Here is a 21,672-nt window from a genome sequence, read left to right as displayed (position 1 = left end):
TGATATTAGGATTATCTTTCGTCTTATTGCGATATATAGCAAAACGCAGGTGTGCGGGTAGAGAAACCAAGGTAGCAGACGATAGTGTCCTGTCCGCAAACGTCGGTTGAAAATGAACCAAGCGTCAGTATCGAGTGCTTGCGAACAGAGGCAAAAAATTATGACATTAGACGAGAGATTGAAGTTAATTCGGGAAGTTGGGGCAAGAAGGGAACAAATTATGGGGAAATTCGGTCCTGCAGTAACTGCACACACGAGACAGCAGGCGTGGCTCGACATTGCCGATGCAATGAATGAGCAGGGAGCTCAGAGGACCGCAAAGCAGCTGAAGGAGGCGTGGCAAAACCTCCTGAAAAAATGCAGAAAGGTCTACAGCGCCTACAAGAAGCATGAAGGGCGCACAGGTGAGTCGGAGGAATTTTGCATATTTCGAAAAACAAACTAGTTTTCAATTGTTCGCTTTAAAGATGAGTGGGGGGGGGGGGGGGGGGGCAGGGCAGGTACACAAAAAATAAACAGAACCTTTTCTGCCATGGATTATGATGCCGTGTTAACATTTAATTTTTTTATGGCATGACTGATGACAGATATAAAAGTGAGTGTTGGCGTGTAACTTTCCACTACATTCCTGTCCCTGTTCGAAAACAGTAATAAAATCAAGAGGCAACATCTCAAAACAATTTATTGAAATTTCCTTTACATGAAACAGCAGAAAGTGTGGTAGACCTGAGACAGAGGAGATCAAAATGTTGAAAGCACACCACCTAAACTGTGCCTTTCTGTTGTTTTTAAGAAAACAGTCCTAAAACTTGGGGCATAGTTGTTCATCGAACACGTCGCTGAATACCCTACACTACTGCATCCTCAAGGCACACAGAAAGCACTATGTACAAAGTTTACTGCAGCACAATTGCACGCAGCGATGAGCATGTTGGAAGGTCACTGCTGCGAGATCACTCCACTGCAATGTTAAGAAGTTACATTTCTGCCACACAGTATAAATTACTATGCTTTCATTTGATGCTTCATAATGCCGTTGGATTTCTGCTGTTTATATTCTAGCTTGGTAGTTGGTTATTGATCCCCCTCCACTCTGCAATGCCTCTGGGGCCCGGGTGACTACGGAATGAAAATTATGTGCATTCATTTGGTAGGTGCCGGCCCGAACCCCCATGAACTGACGCCCCTAATTCAGGCAGTTCTCGACGTGATCGGCGTCGACTCGCCGAACCTGTGTGGGCTCGATGTCATTGAGGGTGACACGGAAGAGTGAGTGGATTACTCTTACATCAGTCTGTATGACAAGTCAACAGCACTGGGTGCCGGGCATGCAGAACAGCTCTGTTATTAATGGTGGGACCGTAAGAAACTGGTGTGAGAACAGGGAGATTGTAAAAATTGTCATAGTGCCATACACACAATATCTAATTGGAAATCAGCGCACTTTCATGTATCACTACTGCGTGATGCAGGTTAGGGATAGGGAGCCCAGGCTAGCGGACATACTGCACTGCCTTTGGGTCACTTATGACAAGCATGTAATCATGAATTTCTCTTCATTTTACTCATACGGCTGCATAATTGCTCTACAAACAACCTGCAAAAAAACACACACAGAAGGATAAGCAGCAAAATCTGCTCATTACTAACATAGCTAACAACCAGACAACAGAACTACCGATGTACCAAAGCCAGATATCCGAACAAAGAAGAGTTGTAGTACACTTTTTGATGGTTGAAGGAGTGCAAGGTGGTGATATTTAGTTCTAACCGCTTAACAAACAGATGCAACATGTAAGACAATATGCTTCCTTTTGAAAAAAAAAAATAGAGGTGCACCCCTGTTGTTACGCATGAGTGAACAAACTCATTGTTTATGCTGTGACGAACTAGTGCAGAACGCAAAAAGGAAAGAGGTAGCGTTGATGGCATCAGTTATCGGTTTAACAGGAGGGTCGAAAGCCATAGCGAGATTGACTGTATACATAGCCAAGCGAAGACTTTCTTGTAGCATCGTGGATTTCGTGAACAACGAGACTTGAATGTTTGGTTTCACAACATCCTTAGGTGAAATAAACGGCAAGGTTAAGAAATTTATAAGAAAGCTAAAGGTAATGAAATACTGAAAGTTGCAACCGGTACAAGGAATATTACCGTAATATCCCGAGAGACGATTCATCCCCAACAGATAGCCCATCCTGATTTGTAGCAGGACTTTCTATTTTTCAATGGCTCAAGTTGAGCTACCTTGTGAACACCGAATGTTAGCCTACCCCTTATTTTTACCTAATGTGCTCTCAGTTTTGGGTGGGCGATTTCTCGGGATATTATGAGCATTATGTGTGTGGCCCACTCGGAGATGCTTGAAGCGTCAGAGAGTTTCTATTCTACAGTTAAGTACACTGTGGCAAAATTCAAGCAACATGTCGGGGTTACAGACACTGTATGTTATACAGTGTCTGTAACTGTAAATATGTTATACGTAGGTTGCCTGCACACTTCTAATAACTACAGCAAATGACTTCCTGCATATCCATTTGTCACAGCGATAGCTTGAGGCAAACGGCAGCGCCGCAGCCTCGGGCGTCAGGAAGCGGCCAAAGGGTGGCAGCAGCAGAAGAGTGGGCAGCAGCTCCCCGTGTCTTGCAGACGAGACGTTGGTGCCGGGAAGCTGCGCAGAGATATCAGCAGCAAGCTGAGGACCAGCAGCGGATGGAGGCGGAGAACCTCCTGTTGGATAGGGAGGCAACAAAAAGAGCAATAGATGCCTCCAATGCGCAAATCGCTGCAGCAGATGCTGCTAAACAGTATTACACTGAAATGCTAAGGCTACAAACCTTGCAGGCTGAACTTCAAATTGAGCTTTTGAAAAAACAATTGGGAAAGGAGTAATCAGAACAGACCAAGGGGGGGGGGGGGGGGGGGCATTAAGTTCTACTATTTTTTTTTTTTTTTTTTTTAGATTGACGAAGCAAGGGCGGATGTGAAATAATAAAGTACATTTTGAAATGCAAGGATTTGTGAAAACCTCAGTATGTTATGGGGTAGTCGTCCCTGGAGAAAAACACTCGACCCTATGCGACAGCCAGTAAGATGGTGCAAGTAATTTTAACCAATAATTAAATATTTTTATCACCTCCTCAGTATTCCAGAGTACCACATTGGTATCCGACACCAGCGACAATCTAACCAGCTGAAGCCTGTCGACACGTCAAAAACATCATTGTTGGGCACTAAGGAAAGAAGCTTAACAATTCGACCCTGCACAAAACAAAACAGCAAGTAAGCAAATAACCTAGGAAGTGCCTGCACGGCGCAAACAGTGATTATGTGTTTAAATGCATGGTTACTGGTGTGACCACTCGGTGTGCCTGATTTGTTCGAGGAGAGTGTGTCGCGGAATTTACACCGTTCAGGAACTCTGTACTCTCTTTGTTCACTTCCCGAAGTAAACAGGCATTACCATAATTCAACATTGTTCGACAGCGATTTTATACACCCTTTACTCTTTTACTAAGTGAAATAACCAATGACAGAATTATTCCTCTTATGTACATGACCCATTAGTGGCTGTTATAATCAGGCCACTACTGTGACGCATACAGGTTGACTCCTCTCACCTGTAGAATACTTTTAAATATGGTAATAATGGTACAAACTTATAGGACAGAGGCGCAATAAAATTAAATGGTATTATTTTTCAGGCTATTATTTCGCTCACCCCTCTAATTACTCGCACTGAGGACATTTATGTTCGCGTAGCCTGTAGTACGAAGACAAGCACGATGACCAACACACAGAAGTGGGCCGAAGCTTTTCGCACAAAAGCCGCACGCACTGTTGACCGAGGCACGCAACAGCAATATATTGCAGGACTTTTGCGTATGTGGTTCCATGGGTCATGCAGCAATTTCACTGTTAAACGCAGTTGCAATTATGCTGCTTGACCAACTCTAACCTTTTACAATGAGGTACGCTGCAAGCGAAACTGGATGAGGCGAGAATGATTCTGATCCGTGCCTGCAATGCTGTTCAGAAGAGTTACCTTGTTTGGGCACCGCCACATTACATCTTAAGTGCATGTCATTGTTGCAACCAACAAAAAACATGCTGCAATGAAGAGGGTTTGCGAGACAATATGGTTTGCAATGCTTGAGGCACTCTTTCTGCTATAATGTTCAGAATCAGGAAAGGGTACAGACGTCTTCAATATGAGGGTGGACGCCTGAGCGGCATAGGACGGGCGCTGCATCGTCTCCAAGCGACGCTTTTTGCAAGGATAGCAGTCGCAGCACAAATCTGCTTGCTCTAATATCTGCCAACACTTCCATTCTTTTGCAACGAGTGAATTCCCCAAAGCCTGTTTACCCTCGTATTGAAACCATACATGAAGAGTGCTTAATAAAGATTTAAAATATCTATGTTCTCCAAGGAATATGTTGGGGTTGGTCCAGCCCCTTATATCAGCTGCTGGTAAAACCACAGCCAAAAGATGCCACGAAGCATTCAAGAAAATTTATTATATGAAATCGCGTGCCACATTCAACTTGTTATTATGGTTATCCATTTACGGAGCCTGGTAAACACACAGAGAGGACAATATCTCTGTATGTTTCTCGCATTCAAGAAAACCAGTTTGAATTGAAAAGACCACATACCCACATACTTACGCTCAACAGAAGAACTGGTCGACAAGGGCACGCCGGGCCTCGTTGCTTTCTCCACGGTCGGCTGCCATGGGCTCCACAGGAACCTCAGGCGGGATGGCAGTCCCTGGCATCGCACAGGGGTATCTCTTGGCGAGATTGTGGAGCACGCAGCATGCCACGATGATGTCGCAGCATCTGCTTGGCTCCATGCGCAGCTCGGCGTGCAGGCAGTGGAACCTGCGCTTCAGCTGGCCTATTGTCCTGCGTGCATCATATGGACAGGATGAGTATTATTTATTTAAATTACAATAATATATTAGGGCTGAGACTATTTCATGCTTTCTGAATGCTGTAGCCTACCGAAAACCCGGCAATCATTTCTTATCATTGCCAAGATATATAACAGTATGTTTACATGTAGACCATATTAAACTTCCCTCGACAAATGTTCCTCATAGCTGAGTGTAAGCGAAACACAGTTTCATACAAACAGTCGTTAACATTAGCAGTCCGAAGATGTCTGTCAACGACTTCCCTATAGCAACCCGAGCCCGGTGCAATTTGTCACATTTTTACGGCGAGTCCCAGCAGTGTGGAGTATTTTAGAATGTATGGCAAGTAGGCGTGTAATTTCTGTAAAGGTGGGGCCGGAAAAAAAAACACGGCTTTGCATTTGTATCTTTTTGCTCTTCTGAATCCAGGTTGAACCAAAATATTGCCTTTCACACGTATGTAACAAATCCTGCCCCTAACGAAAGAAACAATGTGATATGTTCTCCAAAAAATATGTTGGAGAATATTTCACGTTTTTGTTTTTTGATACGATGCATGCGTTTTGCATGTCTGCTTTTTATGCAAAACTGCATATATGTGTCTATGTTGCACCCTTATGCAGGCCCTCCGGCTGTATAGGGGCACTGGAAAGTACAATAAATAAATATATATTCTTGGGATAGTATTTTCTTTCTTCTCTCTTTAGGTTCCGTGCAATTACTGTTTTCTGCTGGGTCTAGAGAACACAAAACTGCATGTAGGGGCGTTACAATTAACAGTGTCTTCTGTGCTATGACAACAAAATGTTACGTTGTCTAGTGGCATTCTTTTCAATATAGCAGCCCAGTAACCCACCACGATGCGTGACTTTGTCTTACCTTTCAACAATACTCCTTGTCGTGGTGTGTGCCGTGTTGTACCTCACTTCTGCTGCTGATGATGGCGACAGGAATGGCGTCATCAGCCACGGCTGGCAGGTGTAGCCGCTGTCGCCGAGCAATAGGCCATCGTAGATGCCATCGGCCAGCTTGACTGATAGTGTGCTCTCGGTGAAAATCCGGGAGTCGTGCGTGCTTCCTGGCCATCTCGCAACCACATTGCGTATGCGGCAGGACGCGTCAACTACCACCTGTACGTTGATGGAATGGTACAGGTGGCGGTTCACGTACACCTCCTCGTGCACGCGCGGTCCCTGGATTCGAATGTGGGTGCCATCAACAGCACCCACGACACAAGGGAACCCGGCTACGTCAAAGAACTGCTCCTGCAAGGCAGCACTCTCTGCGACGTCAGGCCACCTGCATTGCCAATACATTCACAAGTTAATTTACAGCACAATACCCTAGCATGCACATTTATGCAAAGTTTAGCAGACAACATTCATTTTTTTTTCTGCTTCAGTGTTCATCGTAAAAAAGAAATGTCGTAAATATCGCCAAATGCCTCGACAAAACAAAATGTTCGAGAAAAAAAAAAGTGGGCCCACACCGCGGATCGAACCCGTGTCCACTTATGTATGAAGCAGACACCTTACCCCCCTATGCACGGTGTATGCCCCTATGCTATGCCATCTTTTCTTTTTTTTAACCCTATGCTATGTTACCGCTTATAAAACACGTAGTAACCATTCGTGTTATAGGCTCCCTGCACTGACGTCACATCGCATACTTTTGAACACCAAGTAAAAGGAGGAGAGGGAAACTGCCTTTGTAAGAATGTTGAGTGACAGGTTAATCTTCTCTAATCATCTGGCAGAAGAATAGCAACGCCTGTGCAAACCCGGGAGGCACAAAGGAGGATCCTGATAAGAGGGTAGCTCCTTCTTTCCCTCTTCTCTGGAGGGCAGTTTCGCGTTGCGCGTATAGCCCTTTCCGGCCGAGGTGCACGACGGAGTGCGTATAGCTTTACTCATAAACAAACTCAACAAAAATCCGACTTTTTTTTTTTTTTTTTTTTTGATTCGGAACGCTCAGGAACTCTTTACCGTATGAAGTCTTACCGTATGAAGTCCCTTGCTCGACGTGCCAAAGCTACGGTGACCTGCCTCACGGACCGTGAAGCACTAGAGACTTGCACGTGGACGTAGTCGCCTGCAGTGATGAGGAAGTTGCCTGTGGCGTAGAATTGCAGAGCGACGATCACCTGCTGCTCTGCGGACAAGGCGCAGCTGCGACGCGTCGACCGCTCCAAGTCCGGGCGCAGCGTCTCCGCGAGAAACATAATTCCCGCGCGACCAAACCGGAATCGTTGCTGCAGCGCATCCTCGTCGAATTCTTCCAGCGGATCGAGGCGGTCCCGGAACACACGTTGTCGTCCCAGCATGACGACAGCGTACTGCGCGTACGCGCGGTCTCGTCGACGTCGACGCCTCGTCCCGTTCGACATCGTTTCCGTTATCAAAGTACAAATAGGTCCGCAAATCAGTTGTTAGTAAGTCCGCAGTCGGTCGGTGGGCTAATCGGTGGATCGGTTGGGCAAACGGAAGAGAGGGCAAACAGTTGAGATCAGCAGGAATCGTAGAAACGTGCGTCGCAGGGAACAAAAACGAGACTACAGCAGCGGCGTTGCCAGACTGGAAGGCACACGGGAAAGTTATGCGTTGTTTATGGCGAAACATATTGAAGGAAATGTTTCTTACGTTTTCAAATATTCGTCGACAAACTCTACCATGGTAGCTAAAATTTCTTCATAGCATCTGAAGCAAATAAATTGGTCTTCAAGTACAACATTACTATATTTTGACTTAAAATACCATACTAGAGCGATAACAAGCAGCGGAAAGAGAGAATAAACAAAATGACTGGTTTGTTTCACCGATAGATGACGCATCTTACTGCCCAATCAAAAATAATTATTGTGGTTTTATATCCAGCCGTTTATTACAGTACCTAGGTACTTTTTCCTTCCTAGGTACCGTGGTTTACTAAAATGGGTTTACCATCGCTTCGAGAAAACCGGCCCTGGTATTCATTTGACAAGACGAGACAACCACGACATGGGTCAACGCCATCCTACAACAAAGCCTATGTAGGGTGCAACGCCACCCACACATCCATTCTTCTCATCAAAATAAAAGAGGTGGCTCGAGGCGTAGCACGCGCACGCACCTCGGAGAGCTCGTGCAAGAGAATGCTCTGAAGCCGCCATCACAGGTAGACACGTCGTACCGTTGTCTCGTTCTATGTCCCCACATTAAATAAGGTGGTAGGACCTCGCGGCCCTCACACTATCAAAACCTCAGTCGAACCGAAAGTTAACTTGCACCACCCGGACTCTGTATCTGGAAGTTAATCGAAAACTGTATATTTAATTTCTTTCTTGATTAATTTTGCCATGCCACTCTCCTTGATTCCCGGTCCTTCCGTGTAACTCAATATGAAGGTGGTACTATATCGGAACTATCTATTTCGGGATGAAGCCATGTTTCGGTTATTATCAACAGATGAGGGTCATTAGAATATAGTACATGTTCTAGTTTTCCAATTTTATTCACAGTACTTCGGGCGTTAAGATTCATAGGCTTCAGTTCTTCGGTTATGTTGTTGTCAAGTTGTCACGCGCTAGTACTGGCATCTTGCTCATCTGGTCGTGAAGTGTGAACCGTGACCACATTTAGCAAGTTTATTCTCTGCTTCATTCCAAACATACCACTCATGGTTGATTTTTAGCTTGTTGTACACGAGTGACACCTTATCTTTGTTGATTCTGTTTTGTTTAGCACTCTCCCACAAACATGTCCTGATTTGGTGGGTACTCTAGGAAAAATCTTCCGATATTGAAAGGCTGCTATCCTTCAGCTGACCGCAATTGCCCAAACTTTTTTTTTTCGTTGAAGTCATAAAACTTTACAATGACAGGGCGATTTTCTTCTTTATTTTTTATGCACAATCGGATGCATTCGTTTGATTGTGCTAACAGCAACGCCAAGGCTGCAAAGAAAACCTTTCTGACAAGACTTTGATTAAGATATTTAGTGTTCTCATTAGCTTCCTCATGTACACCAAAAATGACAAAGTTGTTCCTCGTGCCTCTATCTTTCAAGCTTTCAATTCTTTGTTCCAGCCTTTGCACATAATTTTACAAATCCTTAACCTTGCGGTCACCAGCCTCAACCTTTTCAGCCACGGCGTTTATTTTAGCCACACCCCCTTCAATGTTTGCTAGTCTAGCGTGACTTTCACTCACAGTAGTATCCGTACGGGATTGGCTGCTCATGATTTTTTGGAGGTGACGAATAAAATAATATTTATCTGTGGAAATTATGTATTGGTACTCTTAAAGACCTTCCAACAGGCAGAAGGAAGGAAACTCCCTCCATTCCTCCTTGCCATTCGGGAAAGAGGGAGACCCTCTACCGTTCTGCGGCCAGTCGCTCAGAGACCCGGTGGGCAAAAAAGGAGAGAAGGAGTCTGAGGCCACGGAGTGGAGGAAACGGGGAACCTGGGTCTTCCCGGGAGAGGACGATCCTGTCAGTCGGCCTTTTAAAGGGGCCCTGCAATCTTATTTAAGCTTCGATCTTTCTTGCGGTTTCCACGTCTCTTGGGGTTTGGGCAAGCCAGCGGGCACGGAGAGAGTGACTAAATTTCAGTGCGCCACATTTTAACCGGACTACGCGAAAACCTCTTCCACCTACGGGGGCAACCCGCGGTGCCGAAAGAGTGCGATATATCAAGTCTTTGGTCCTCGGCTTACTACTGGTCAGAGCCGCAATCAGGTTATTTTTAGTCGAAATGCAAAATATAAGTGGCGCGAGCCGTTTCAATTATTTGTAAAAGTAGTTTTTGTTCAGTATTTTAGATCAGAAAAGAAGCAAATGCAGTTTATAAAGTACGGAAACAAGAAATGACCAGTCGACATACCCGACTCTGCTCCTACATCGATCGCAGTAAAAATCTGAGTCTAGAATTATTTTTCAGCGCCAAAACTCACAAAGCGGATTGCCCCCTCCGGGTTATCGTTTCTGAAAGGGGGACATGGCAAAAAATCTGTTGTCTTATTTCTGCAAACACGGCTAAACCTACTTAACATTGATGATCCATACCTGATCCGCAGCTCCTCTGAAGTTTTCAACTTTTTAGAAGAGCATCGTGACCAAGACCTAAAGGTGTTCTCCATCGACATTAAGGATCTGTACTATTCCTTGCCCCACGACCGCCTCCTAAGGTACATAGAGGACAGCATAGACACCTTCGGTGCTATTGCCTTTCAAAATGAGTCGGGCTTATCCGAAAGCAAGTTTTTGACCTTGATTAACATCTACCTCAGGTCGACCTTTGCCACCTGGGATTACCAACCATACCTACAGAAGAGAGGTGTCTGCACCGGGTCCTGCATTGCCCCTATCCTTAGCGATCTCTATCTAGCGCACAACGACAGGAAGATAAAAGAATCATTAGACAGCTCCAAAATTATAAGAGTGTTCCGGTACGTCGACGATTATTTAAATGTTCTAGCTTCAGACGATCGCAACTTCACCAGCATGGTTGCTGACGTCCTCGACAGTTTTAAAATCTGCATGAGCCCTTTGGAAATTACCCATGACTTCCAAACGAGCGCTCCTTAAGTTTCCTAGATCTCAGACTCTTCATGTTACCCTACCATTTATGCTGGTCGTATCAGCCCAGGGGGAAAAAACCGCTCTTACCATTCAATTCGGCCCATTCAAAACTAGTTAAAAGAAGCATCGTGCGGTTATGCCTCAAAAACTCACTTAAAAAATCCTGCTCGCATTCCATTCCAGCGAGCTTTGACGAGCAAGTCTCAAGACTAAAGCGCGCAGGATACCCAAACTCGTTATTAACATCAGTGGCCGAAAAGGTCATCAACGAAAGCAGGCGAGACCTATGCACACAACAAAAGCAAAGAGTCAAAACAAAGAAGCCCATCATTGTGGCATATATTCATAATTTTTCTCATGGACTGAAGAAAATAGCTAACCGAGTAAACTTGGAAGTCATCTTCTCAGCTCCTAACAAACTTCACAGCTTATCCAAGAAGGTAAATACTCCACCAATAACAACAGTTGGCTGCAAAAAGAAGCACAAGAATACCTTTGTCCCTTGTGCAGAAAAGGTGGTCTACTCCTTTCCGCTCTCTTGTGGAAAACTGTACATAGGTCAAACCGGAAGGTGTCTGAACGATCGCCTTCGAGAGCATAACAACACATTCACCAACAAAAGCTCCGGTCATCTAGGGATTCACTGCCGTGACTGTGGGTGCTCAGTGCAGCTGAGTAACTGCGGCGTGCTTGGAAAGCATCATAACAAGCTCACAAGAGAAATCATCGAGGCAGAGAACATTGCGAAACATAACGGCACATGCATTAGTACTCCGTCTTTAACCTTGTCACAAAAAGAATTAGACTACCTAGCTTTACATTAATTTCAATTTAGTTCACTATTTAGCATCATATCGAAAGAAAAGAAAAAAAGACCAGTTATTCTCCCTGGCCCTTGCATATAGCACAAATAGAAGAAGAAAAAGTGTAAATATAGAGAGTTGTCAGTCAGCGCTGAGTAAGTGTTTCTTTCTTTGTGTGTATGTTGATTTGAATGACTGTTCTGTGGGTGCGCTGCTCCCCCTGTAGATCTGAAACCATATTTTTCGGATTATCAAAGCAGGAACCAACATTGCCTTATTAACAAGATAGAGAGGCACTGCAGGTGGGGTCTTCAGAGAGAGGGTTTCACGTGAGAGTGAGGGAACGGTTTTTCAATCCAGATGCATGCACGCTAGAAACTTAGTTTGATGTTAGTCGCCATATTGTAATGCCCATAAAACCAATCTGAAATAGATCTGAAACCATATTTTTAGGATTATCAAAGCAGGAACCAACATTGCCTTATTAACAAGACAGAGAGACACTGCAGGTGGGGTCTTCAGAGAGAGGGCTTCACGTGAGAGTGAGTGAACGGTTTTTCAATCCAAACGCATCCACGCTAGAAACTTAGTTTGATGTTAGTCGCCATATTGTAATGCCCATAAAACCAATCTGAAATAGATCTGAAACCATATTTTTCGGATTATCAAAGCAGGAACTAACGTTGCCTTATTAACAAGATAGAGAGGCACTGCAGGTGAGGTCTTCAGAAAGAGGCCTTCACGTGAGAGTGAGTGAACGGTTTTTCAATCCAAACGCATCCACGCTAGAAACTTAGTTTGATGTTAGTCGCCATATTGTAATGCCCATAAAACCAATCTGAAATAGATCTGAAACCATATTTTTCGGATTATCAAAGCAGGAACCAACTTTGCCTTATTAACAAGATAGAGAGGAACTGCAGGTGGGGTCTTCAGAGACAGGGCTTCACGTGAAAGTGAGTGAACGGTTTTTCAATCCAAACGCATCCACGCTAGAAACTTAGTTTGATGTTAGTCGCCATATTGTAATGCCCATAAAACCAATCTGAATTAGATCTGAAACCATACTTTTCGGATTATCAAAGCACGAACCAACATTGCCTTATTAGCAAGATAGAGAGGAACTGCAGGTGGGGTTTTCAGAGAGAGGGCTTCACGTGAGAGTGAGTGAACGGTTTTTCAATCCAAACGCATCCACGCTAGAAACTTAGTTTGATGTTAGTCGCCATATTGTAATGCCCATAAAACCAATCTGAAATAGATCTGAAACCATATTTTTAGGATTATCAAAGCAGGAACCAACATTGCCTTATTAGCAAGATAGAGAGGCACTGCAGGTGGGGTCTTCAGAGAGAGGGCTTCACGTGAGAGTGAGTGAACGGTTTTTCAATCCAAACGCATCCACGCTAGAAACTTAGTTTGATGTTAGTCGCCATATTGTAATGCCCATAAAACCAATCTGAAATAGATCTGAAACCATATTTTTAGGATTATCAAAGCAGGAACCAACATTGCCTTATTAGCAAGATAGAGAGGCACTGCAGGTGGGGTCTTCAGAGAGAGGGCTTCACGTGAGAGTGAGTGAACGGTTTTTCAATCCAAACGCATCCACGCTAGAAACTTAGTTTGATGTTAGTCGCCATATTGTAATGCCCATAAAACCAATCTGAAATAGATCTGAAACCATATTTTTCGGATTATCAAAGCAGGAACTAACGTTGCCTTATTAACAAGATAGAGAGGCACTGCAGGTGAGGTCTTCAGAAAGAGGGCTTCACGTGAGAGTGAGTGAACGGTTTTTCAATCCAAACGCATCCACGCTAGAAACTTAGTTTGATGTTAGTCGCCATATTGTAATGCCCATAAAACCAATCTGAAATAGATCTGAAACCATATTTTTCGGATTATCAAAGCAGGAACCAACTTTGCCTTATTAACAAGATAGAGAGGAACTGCAGGTGGGGTCCTCAGAGACAGGGCTTCACGTGAAAGTGAGTGAACGGTTTTTCAATCCAAACGCATCCACGCTAGAAACTTAGTTTGATGTTAGTCGCCATATTGTAATGCCCATAAAACCAATCTGAAATAGATCTGAAACCATATTTTTCGGATTATCAAAGCAGGAACTATTGTTGCCTTATTAACAAGATAGAGAGGTACTGCAGGTGAGGTCTTCAGAAAGAGGGCTTCACGTGAGAGTGAGTGAACGGTTTTTCAATCCAAACGCATCCACGCTAGAAACTTAGTTTGATGTTAGTCGCCATATTGTAATGCCCATAAAACCAATCTGAAATAGATCTGAAACCATAATTTTCGGATTATGAAAGCAGGAACCAACATTCCCTTATTAACAAGATAGAGAGGAACTGCAGGTGGGGTCTTCAGAGAGAGGGCTTCACGTGAGAGTGAGTGAACGGTTTTTCAATCCAAACGCATCCACGCTAGAAGCTTAGTTTGATGTTAGTCGCCATATTGTATTGCTCATAAAACCAATCTAAAATTGATCTGCAACCATATTTTTCGGATTATCAAAGCAGGAACTAACGTTGCCTTATTAACAAGATAGAGAGGAACTGCAGGTGAGGTCTTCAGAAAGAGGGCTTCACGTGAGAGTGAGTGAACGGTTTTTCAATCCAAACGCATCCACGCTAGAAACTTAGTTTGATGTTAGTCGCCATATTGTAATGCCCATAAAACCAATCTGAAATAGATCTGAAACCATATTTTTCGGATTATCAAAGCAGGAACCAACTTTGCCTTATTAACAAGATAGAGAGGAACTGGAGGTGGGGTCTTCAGAGACAGGGCTTCACGTGAAAGTGAGTGAACGGTTTTTCAATCCAAACGCATCCACGCTAGAAACTTAGTTTGATGTTAGTCGCCATATTGTAATGCCCATAAAACCAATCTGAAATAGATCTGAAACCATATTTTTCGGATTATCAAAGCAGGAACCAACATTGCCTTATTAACAAGATAGAGAGGCACTGCAGGTGGGGTCTTCAGAGAGAGGGCTTCACGTGAAAGTGAGTGAACGGTTTTTCAATCCAAACGCATCCACGCTAGAAACTTAGTTTGATGTTAGTCGCCATATTGTAATGCCCATAAAACCAATCTGAATTAGATCTGAAACCATACTTTTCGGATTATCAAAGCACGAACCAACATTGCCTTATTAGCAAGATAGAGAGGCACTGCAGGTGGGGTCTTCAGAGAGAGGCCTTCACGTGAGAGTGAGTGAACGGTTTTTCAATCCAAACGCATCCACGCTAGAAACTTAGTTTGATGTTAGTCGCCATATTGTAATGCCCATAAAACCAACCTGAAATAGATCTGAAACCATATTTTTCGGATTATCAAAGCAGGAACCAACATTGCCTTATTAACAAGATAGAGAGGAACTGCAGGTGGGGTCTTCAGAGGGAGGGCTTCAAGTGAGAGTGAGTGAACGGTTTTTCAATCCAAACGCATCCACGCTAGAAGCTTAGTTTGATGTTAGTCGCCGTATTGTATTGCTCATAAAACCAATCTGAAATAGATCTGAAACCATATTTTTCGGATTATCAAAGCAGGAACTAACGTTGCCTTATTAACAAGATAGAGAGGCACTGCAGGTGAGGTCTTCAGAAAGAGGGCTTCACGTGAGAGTGAGTGAACGTGTTATGTTTTAGGGGGGGTACACGCGACGATCCCCCCTGGTCCAGCTACATGTCAAGGACGAGGGTGGCCGGCAAGGGCGCAACTCACCGGGCTGCCCAACGGGGCCCCATGACGCGAGCCGGGCCGGTGGTCGGATCGTCGGATCAAAGAGACATGTCGTCGGGTCAACGTTCGGGCCAAATCTCTGAGCGAGCTCCTCGAGCCGCCCCAAGCAAGCTCCTCGAGCCGCCCCATTTATTTACACACTCCCGTAGATGTCGCTATTTTGCAACACTACATTTCTCCTCCCCATAAAATGACAGAGGAAAACGTGCTACCGCTCGTGAAGCCAACTGAAACGCTGTACATGGAAGATACGCTGACACTACATTTCTCCCTTCCATGAATTGAAAATGTTAGGAGAACACTGCTTAGAAAGTTGAACTTTTCACTTCCTGATCGTTTCCTCCTTTCCTTCAAACAATTCTCAACGTAGTCGTTCTTAAGTTATGCTCAGAACAATGGTTAGTTGTGAGTTACGTTAGCTTACCCAGAGCATGACGTAGACACTCTTTGCTTAACTGACTGGACAGTATTCTGGACGAACATTAGGCTATACACTGTAACACTAACAGTGCCGTAATATTTCGAGAAACTACAAGAACTCTTCGCAACACATGTCCGTTTTACACTGCATGTCCGTTGGAAAAAAAAAGATTTAACAAAAGAACTTATTTGCGGTATCACATTGAGAATCAAATTCTGAAAACGCCTGTAACGGCACGTTATGCTCTTTCCAGAATACAATCTTTGACTTGCGTTACAGTCTTCCGAAGGGAAAAACAGTCCTCGACAGTTTCTGAAAACGTTCACATTTGCGTTAGGCACTTTTATCTAATTATGTTTATAAGTCCTAATTAAACATCAAAAATCTCGCTAGACGTACTATGTGACGTATCATGAACAAAGGAAAGTACATAGTCTTTAAGTTTCTCGGGCAAGCGTCTTTGCCTTGTGGAACGTCTTGTTGTGGAGCTTGTTACTTGATTGTCCGTTTGTGATCGGTCATCAGGTACATAAGTCTCTTTTTCCGTAACCGATAGAGAAGGCACTGTGGTCGCTACAGGGAACTCTGTGATTCCGACGGACTCTGTCACTGCTGAGGGATCTACAAGCACCATTGACTCACTCACTTCACCGTCAGGTGGCTCTAGAAGAGGTGTCGATTCTGGCGTCGCTGGACGCGTTGCAACCGGCGTGCTTGCATCCGGTGGCTGAAAGCACTGGGCTGATGAAGTCACGACGGGCTCCGGCTGGGCAGCGTGAGGGACCGTTGGCTCCTTTGTAGTCGTAGTCGCTGGACTCTCACGGACAGCGTCCTTGCAAGGCGATGCTGTGAAAACTTTAGACTTCATACGCATAAAAGGCACAGTTATCTTGTCAGTAACTGAATCGTTATCATCGTCATCAAAATATTCTTGTGGCAAACGACTTGTATTTGTGGTTGCGCTTGCTTGCAACGAACTCCTCTGCAACTGTGAAGGTACCGCCGTAAGTTTCTTCGCATTCCATTTTCGGCCATCTTGCATACGGTACGTTGCTGGACCAACTTGCTTTTCAATAACTTGCGGTTCTGTATACGTGCTATGGAGCTTAGTCTGATGCAACGGACGAAAAATTCGGACTGACTGTCCAACTGAAAATCTCGGTGCTTTAGCCGCTCTTCTAGTGTCTGCATATCGCTTCATCTTGAACTGATACTTCTCAACTCGCTCATGGAGTTGTGCTTGATTCCTATGCTTTTCTGTCACTTGTGGTGTCGGTACACCTTGGATATCCATTCTTGATCTATGTATTCTACCATGCAACAAAACTGAAGGGGCTCGCCCTGTAGCTGGATGTGTCGTGCGTCTGTATGCTTCTAAGTATTCTTGAACGGCTTCAGGAAGAGGTCGGTGTTGAACTGTAGCAAGTTGCAGACAAGACTTTAGAACTCTATTAAACCTTTCCACTTGGCCGTTTGACTGTGGATGGTACAATGACGACTTGAGATGTTTAATGCCATGCTGTTTTAGAAACTCTTCAAACTCTCTGGAGACAAACTGTACACCATTGTCAGTGACGATCTCACGAGGAAGTCCTTCTCGAGCGAAAATGTTTTTTAGAAACTCGATCACTGTTGCTGATGTGGCTGTCGAAGTATGCTGGACTTCTGGCCACTTAGAGTGGTAATCAACGAGGACTATGAAGAATCTCTGACTCTGCGGCGCTTTATCTATTGGTCCTACAATGTCCAACCCAATCTTATCCCACGGTTGATCTGGAAACTGGACTGGTTGGAGCGGAGCAGATGCTGCCTTGACTGGTCTGTCTGTCGCGTTACAGACTGCGCAATGCTGTACTTTATGCTTGATCTGTTCATCCATCCGTGGCCACCAATAACGATCACGGATGATGCTGGCGGTTCTTACGATTCCTTGATGTGTCTCATGTGCCATATCTACAATGTTTTCTCGGAGAGCTTGCGGGACAACTATCTTTTCGCCTTGCATCAACAACTCATTGTGCACTGATAGCTGATTTCTTACACTGTAGTACGGACGCAAATCTGGCACACTGGCACTATCCGGTGGCCATGTCGACATAGTATACCGTATCACACCAGGCAGAACTGGATCATTGGCTGTAGCTGTCTGAAAATCTGTGCGAGACAAGGGAGCAATGACTAGGGATACTACGTCCTCTTCGAAAAACATACCGTTCTCGGTATCAGGACTGGGAAGCCTAGACAGGGCGTCTGCTACTAAATTATCAACACCTTTCTGATACTCCATACGGAAGTTGTAGTTTAACAAACGAGATGCCCATCTGGTGATACGCAGCGGACGTACTCCTGAGCCTTTGTTAGAGAGTAACGTCACCAACGCCTGGTGATCTGTACGAATGGTGAATGGACGTCCCCATAGGTAAACGTGCCATTTTTCACACGCCCATAGGCAAGCTAGGGCTTCTTTTTCACCTGTGGAATATCTACGCTCAGCGTCGGTGAGCGACCTGGAAGCGAAAGCAACTGTTTGAAGATGCCTCCCGGCTCGTTGCTGAAGTACAGCGCCTAGACCGTAGTTAGAGGCATCAGTCGATACTACGACTGGCAAGGACGGATCGAACATGGATAAGATGGGAGCATTCTGGATGCTCGCCTTAACTCTCTCAAAACTCGCCTGAGCTTCAGGGGACCAGACAAAACGCACGCCTTTTCGCAGTAGGCGCCGCAGAGGCTCGACTATGGTTGAACAGTGCGGAATAAACTTGCTGTAATACTCGATGAGACCTAGGAATGCTTTAAGCTTGGCTGCATCTGAGGGAGCTTCAAAATTCTGAACGTGGTCTACCTTTAATGGAAGGGGTGCTAACCCGTCCATGGACAGACTATGGCCCAGAAATGAGAGCTCGCGTACATTGAACACACCTTTCTTGTTTAACTTCATTCCCGCTCGGGAGATAGCTGACAGCACCTCTCGCAAGTTATGATCATGCTCCTTCTGAGAGGATCCGTAAACTATAATGTCATCCAAGTAGAACTGCACTCCTTTACATTCTTTGAGGATTTTTGACATTATCTGCTGAAACGCTGCAGGAGCGGATGCCAAACCAAAACATACTCTCTTAAATCTAAAGAGTCCTTCATGAGTAATGAATGCAGTTAGATCTCGACTCACCGGGTCGAGTCGGATCTGGTGGTACGCGGATGCTAGGTCCAGCTTGGAAAAGTGTGATGCTCCTTGTAAAGAGTTGAGGAGCTCATCGATGTGTGGCAAAGGGAAAGAGTCTGTGACGACGGCCTGGTTGGGCGCACGCAGGTCGACACACATCCTGATGCTGCCGTCCTTTTTCTTAACTACTACGATTGGTGAGACCCATTCCGAGGCGTTGATTCTCTCGATGACTCCTTGACGTTCAAGTTTGAAAATTTCTTCGGAAACTGCATCACGTAGGGTGATCGGCAGACGACGTAGTCTTGACTGTACAGGAGGCACGTTCTGGCGTACTTTTACAGTATGCGTCTGGTTCCGTACCAGACCAAGTTCTGGCGTGAACAAGTGCTCGAACTCCGTGAACCCAGGAGGCAGCTTTGATGTGTCCCGTGCTGGCGGGTTTGAAGAAGACCTTGAACTGGTGACAACTGGTTGTTTCACCTCTGTAGACTCGATGTCCACGACGTCTGTGCCTGTAGATGAGAATCGTGGAGCGTTGATACTTGAAAGTACTGGTCGCGATGGTCCGTCGCCATGAACGGTTGGTACCCTTGAATTCTGCCAGCGGAAGTGGACACCCGGTTGTAGTGAAGACGATTCGTTGCCTGGGGCATACGGTTGACTTGATCCGAAACCACTGGACTGCTGTGACGACACGGTGAACGGAGTCCTCCGGGAGTCGTCGGCCGGTCTCACAGGGTGACTTGCTGCTGGTCCTTGGACAGCTGCATCAACGTAGGAACATTCAAATTCCGCGCCTGACATGGTCATCTTCAATTCTCGTACTCCATCAATGCCAAGTAGTGATCTCCCGCCCCGAATAACGTAGAACTCTAATGGCGCTTCTTTATTTCTGAACTTGACTTGAGCAAGGAAGCAACCTAATACTGGAATTGGCTGATGCATGTAGTGCATGAGACGTCTTCGTGGTCGCTGTAGACGTATGTTCCGAGCTCTGTTAATTTGCTGGAAGATCTTCTCATTTAAAATGGAGACATGCGATCCCGTGTCAATGAGGAGATTGAGAGGAACTCCATTTACCTTGACATCTGCGATGAACTGGTTGTACTGGCTGTGATCCTCAGCCTGCGGTTCCAGAGACCGAACTGGGATGTCGTCCGTGGTAACGTTGTAGTTGTACGCTGATGCTGCTGCTGACGAATCAGGCCTCCATGGACGTCTGGGGAGTTGTCGTCGTCCTAGGCTTGAGGCTGGATGACGACGGCGATCACCGTCCGCGGCAGGTGGTGGTGCACGGCTGCGACAAACTATCGCAAAGTGTCCCATCTTACCGCACATGAAACACTGTGCGCTCAATGCAGGACAATGTTCTCTTGAGTGGGTTCCCCGACCACAAAACCAGCAGGAGGCGTTTGGCTGTGGTCCGTACCTCGCGGGAGGCAGGTCACGACGTTGCATGTGACTCTGTCGTCCCGATGGGCGAGATGCATGAGCTGAAGCAGGATGTCCTCGATGGAACCTTGGTGCAGACGTGGTCGGCTCATATGACCATGCCGGAAAACCTGCACTCTGCATAGCTGAATGTTCGTCTCTCGGGAAAACCGGAGATTGCCGACTTTCGTGACTGGTCACTTGTGCGCGTTCGGTGTTGGGCACCGCAACATACTGCACCGGGGCAGTGGAATTAGGGGCGTCAGGCACCGCTCGACGAGACTGATGATACTGTTGAGATGTAAGCGCTAACTGCTCAAACTGGAGGGCCAACTGTACGGCACGATCTAGTGTTGGCACTTGTGTGTCCACACACTCTCTTAAGATCCGGTCTTGGACACGACGGGAGTCCAAACCATCGAGGAATAAGTCACACATACGTTCGTCTGACTGCTCTTGGAATGCACAAAGGTCATACTGACGGCGCAGTGCCGCGAGATACTCGGTGACACTTTCACCGGGCTGTTGTACGCGACTGCGTAACTTCTTACGTTCCAGCGCGAGCGAGCCGGAGAACACAAAATGCTTTTCTACCGCCATCATGAACGTGTCGAATTCATCATGAAGCTCTGCAGCAGGAAGATTTGTTAACCCAAAAGCAGCCACTACACGTTGCCCTTCGACTCCCAGCAACGAAAACAAGAGCTGTTTCTTTCTTCTGGGCTCTACTTGCTCAAGACCCGACGCTCCTAAGAATGACAGGAACGTTTCCTTCCATGCGGGCCATGCCTGCGGTGGCGATCCAGCGACTGCAAGGAATGGTGCAGGTGGAGGTAATGCCGCAGACTGTATGACTGTAATGTGCTGTGTGTTTTCCATTATGTAACTGCAGGTATAAGGAGTATTTCAAAGTCTGTTTCCGAAGATGACGAAAGAAACAAAAAAATTGCTCAAATGCCAGTGAGGAGCATGTATACTCAAGGCGAGTTTCAACCCAAGATGGAATCGTGTCCGGGACACCAAAAAGAATTATGACCTCGCGTGAGCTTTTGTGAGCAACGTACAGAGAGATTGTCACGTGCAGCACACTTTCGAATGACTGTTGACAACTTATTATCAACGACTTTGAACCTCACCAGGTTGACTGACGAAACCGATGGTGAGCAATAACACCGTTATGCAAAAGACATGTGTGACGTACGTCCCGCGTTCACAACGTGTGGACACGGTCACAACCGACAAGGTTGAATTTCAAAGAGACAAGACTACAAGTCCGTAAGTGAATGTAGGTAAACGGCTGTAAAAGACTCGGGTAGCCTTGTGCGGCGTACTGTATTAATACACCGAATCTTTTCAGGCGTAAACCTCTGTATGGTGTTTCAAGTCTACGTCAAAGTGCAAAAGCTGTAAATGGTACGCTTGCACCAGCGGGACACAACTGCCTCAAAACCCAACTAGGTGAACGAAATCCCGTCACGAAACACTATTTACGATAACAGGAACCTGCTCACACTAGTTCATAATGTAGAGACGTTCTCGAAAGAATGAAGTTTCGGGCTATAGTACAGTACTGCAGTGAAGACGAGAACACCGGTCGGAAATGC

At 45.5% G+C, this 21,672-nt stretch overlaps 2 protein-coding genes across 3 annotated transcripts; both read right to left on the bottom strand.

Moving 5' to 3' along the window:
- Positions 1 to 1,817: 1,817 nt before the first annotated feature.
- LOC121048705 (putative nuclease HARBI1) lies at positions 1,818 to 7,476 on the bottom strand. Of its 2 annotated transcripts, none has more exons than XM_042293874.1 (4): positions 6,922 to 7,476; positions 5,801 to 6,220; positions 4,671 to 4,910; positions 1,818 to 2,671 (listed from the first exon to the last, which is right to left on the bottom strand). In XM_042293874.1, the coding sequence occupies exons 1-3, from the start codon at positions 7,305 to 7,307 to the stop codon at positions 4,673 to 4,675; spliced, it is 1,044 nt and encodes a 347-aa protein (XP_042149808.1). In that variant the 5' UTR covers positions 7,308 to 7,476; the 3' UTR covers positions 1,818 to 2,671; positions 4,671 to 4,672. The 2 variants fall into 2 exon arrangements, with proteins under 2 accessions (XP_042149808.1, XP_042149807.1); XM_042293873.1 differs by having other exon boundaries at positions 1,818 to 2,730; positions 6,922 to 7,453.
- Positions 7,477 to 19,989: 12,513 nt separating this feature from the next.
- LOC121838214 lies at positions 19,990 to 20,947 on the bottom strand. The gene is made up of 2 exons (XM_042294311.1): positions 20,254 to 20,947; positions 19,990 to 20,156 (listed from the first exon to the last, which is right to left on the bottom strand). Exons 1-2 carry the CDS (start codon positions 20,945 to 20,947, stop codon positions 19,990 to 19,992), a joined length of 861 nt encoding a protein of 286 aa, XP_042150245.1.
- Positions 20,948 to 21,672: the final 725 nt, after the last annotated feature.

This window comes from Ixodes scapularis, unplaced genomic scaffold (assembly GCF_016920785.2).
Source record: "Ixodes scapularis isolate PalLabHiFi unplaced genomic scaffold, ASM1692078v2 PGA_scaffold5__190_contigs__length_132052651, whole genome shotgun sequence".
NCBI classification, from domain to species: Eukaryota; Metazoa; Arthropoda; class Arachnida; order Ixodida; family Ixodidae; genus Ixodes; species Ixodes scapularis.
The sequence above is the reverse complement of the archived record's forward strand: the minus strand, read 5'-3'. Positions and strand labels throughout refer to the sequence as shown.

What these genes read in the sequence shown, in the direction of transcription:
- LOC121838214 (XM_042294311.1), bottom strand. Translation starts at nt 20,947, where the DNA reads ATGGAAAACACACAGCACATTACAGTCATACAGTCTGCGGCATTACCT. An exon ending in ACAAGTGACCAGTCACGAAA is followed by an intron (nt 20,157 to 20,253) that starts GTCGGCAATCTC and finishes GTCTGCACCAAG; the next exon opens with GTTCCATCGAGGACATCCTG.
- LOC121048705 (XM_042293874.1), bottom strand. Translation starts at nt 7,307, where the DNA reads ATGTCGAACGGGACGAGGCGTCGACGTCGACGAGACCGCGCGTACGCG. An exon ending in CGAGCAAGGGACTTCATACG is followed by an intron (nt 6,221 to 6,921) that starts GTAAGACTTCAT and finishes TTGGCAATGCAG; the next exon opens with GTGGCCTGACGTCGCAGAGA. An exon ending in ACAAGGAGTATTGTTGAAAG is followed by an intron (nt 4,911 to 5,800) that starts GTAAGACAAAGT and finishes TGATGCACGCAG; the next exon opens with GACAATAGGCCAGCTGAAGC.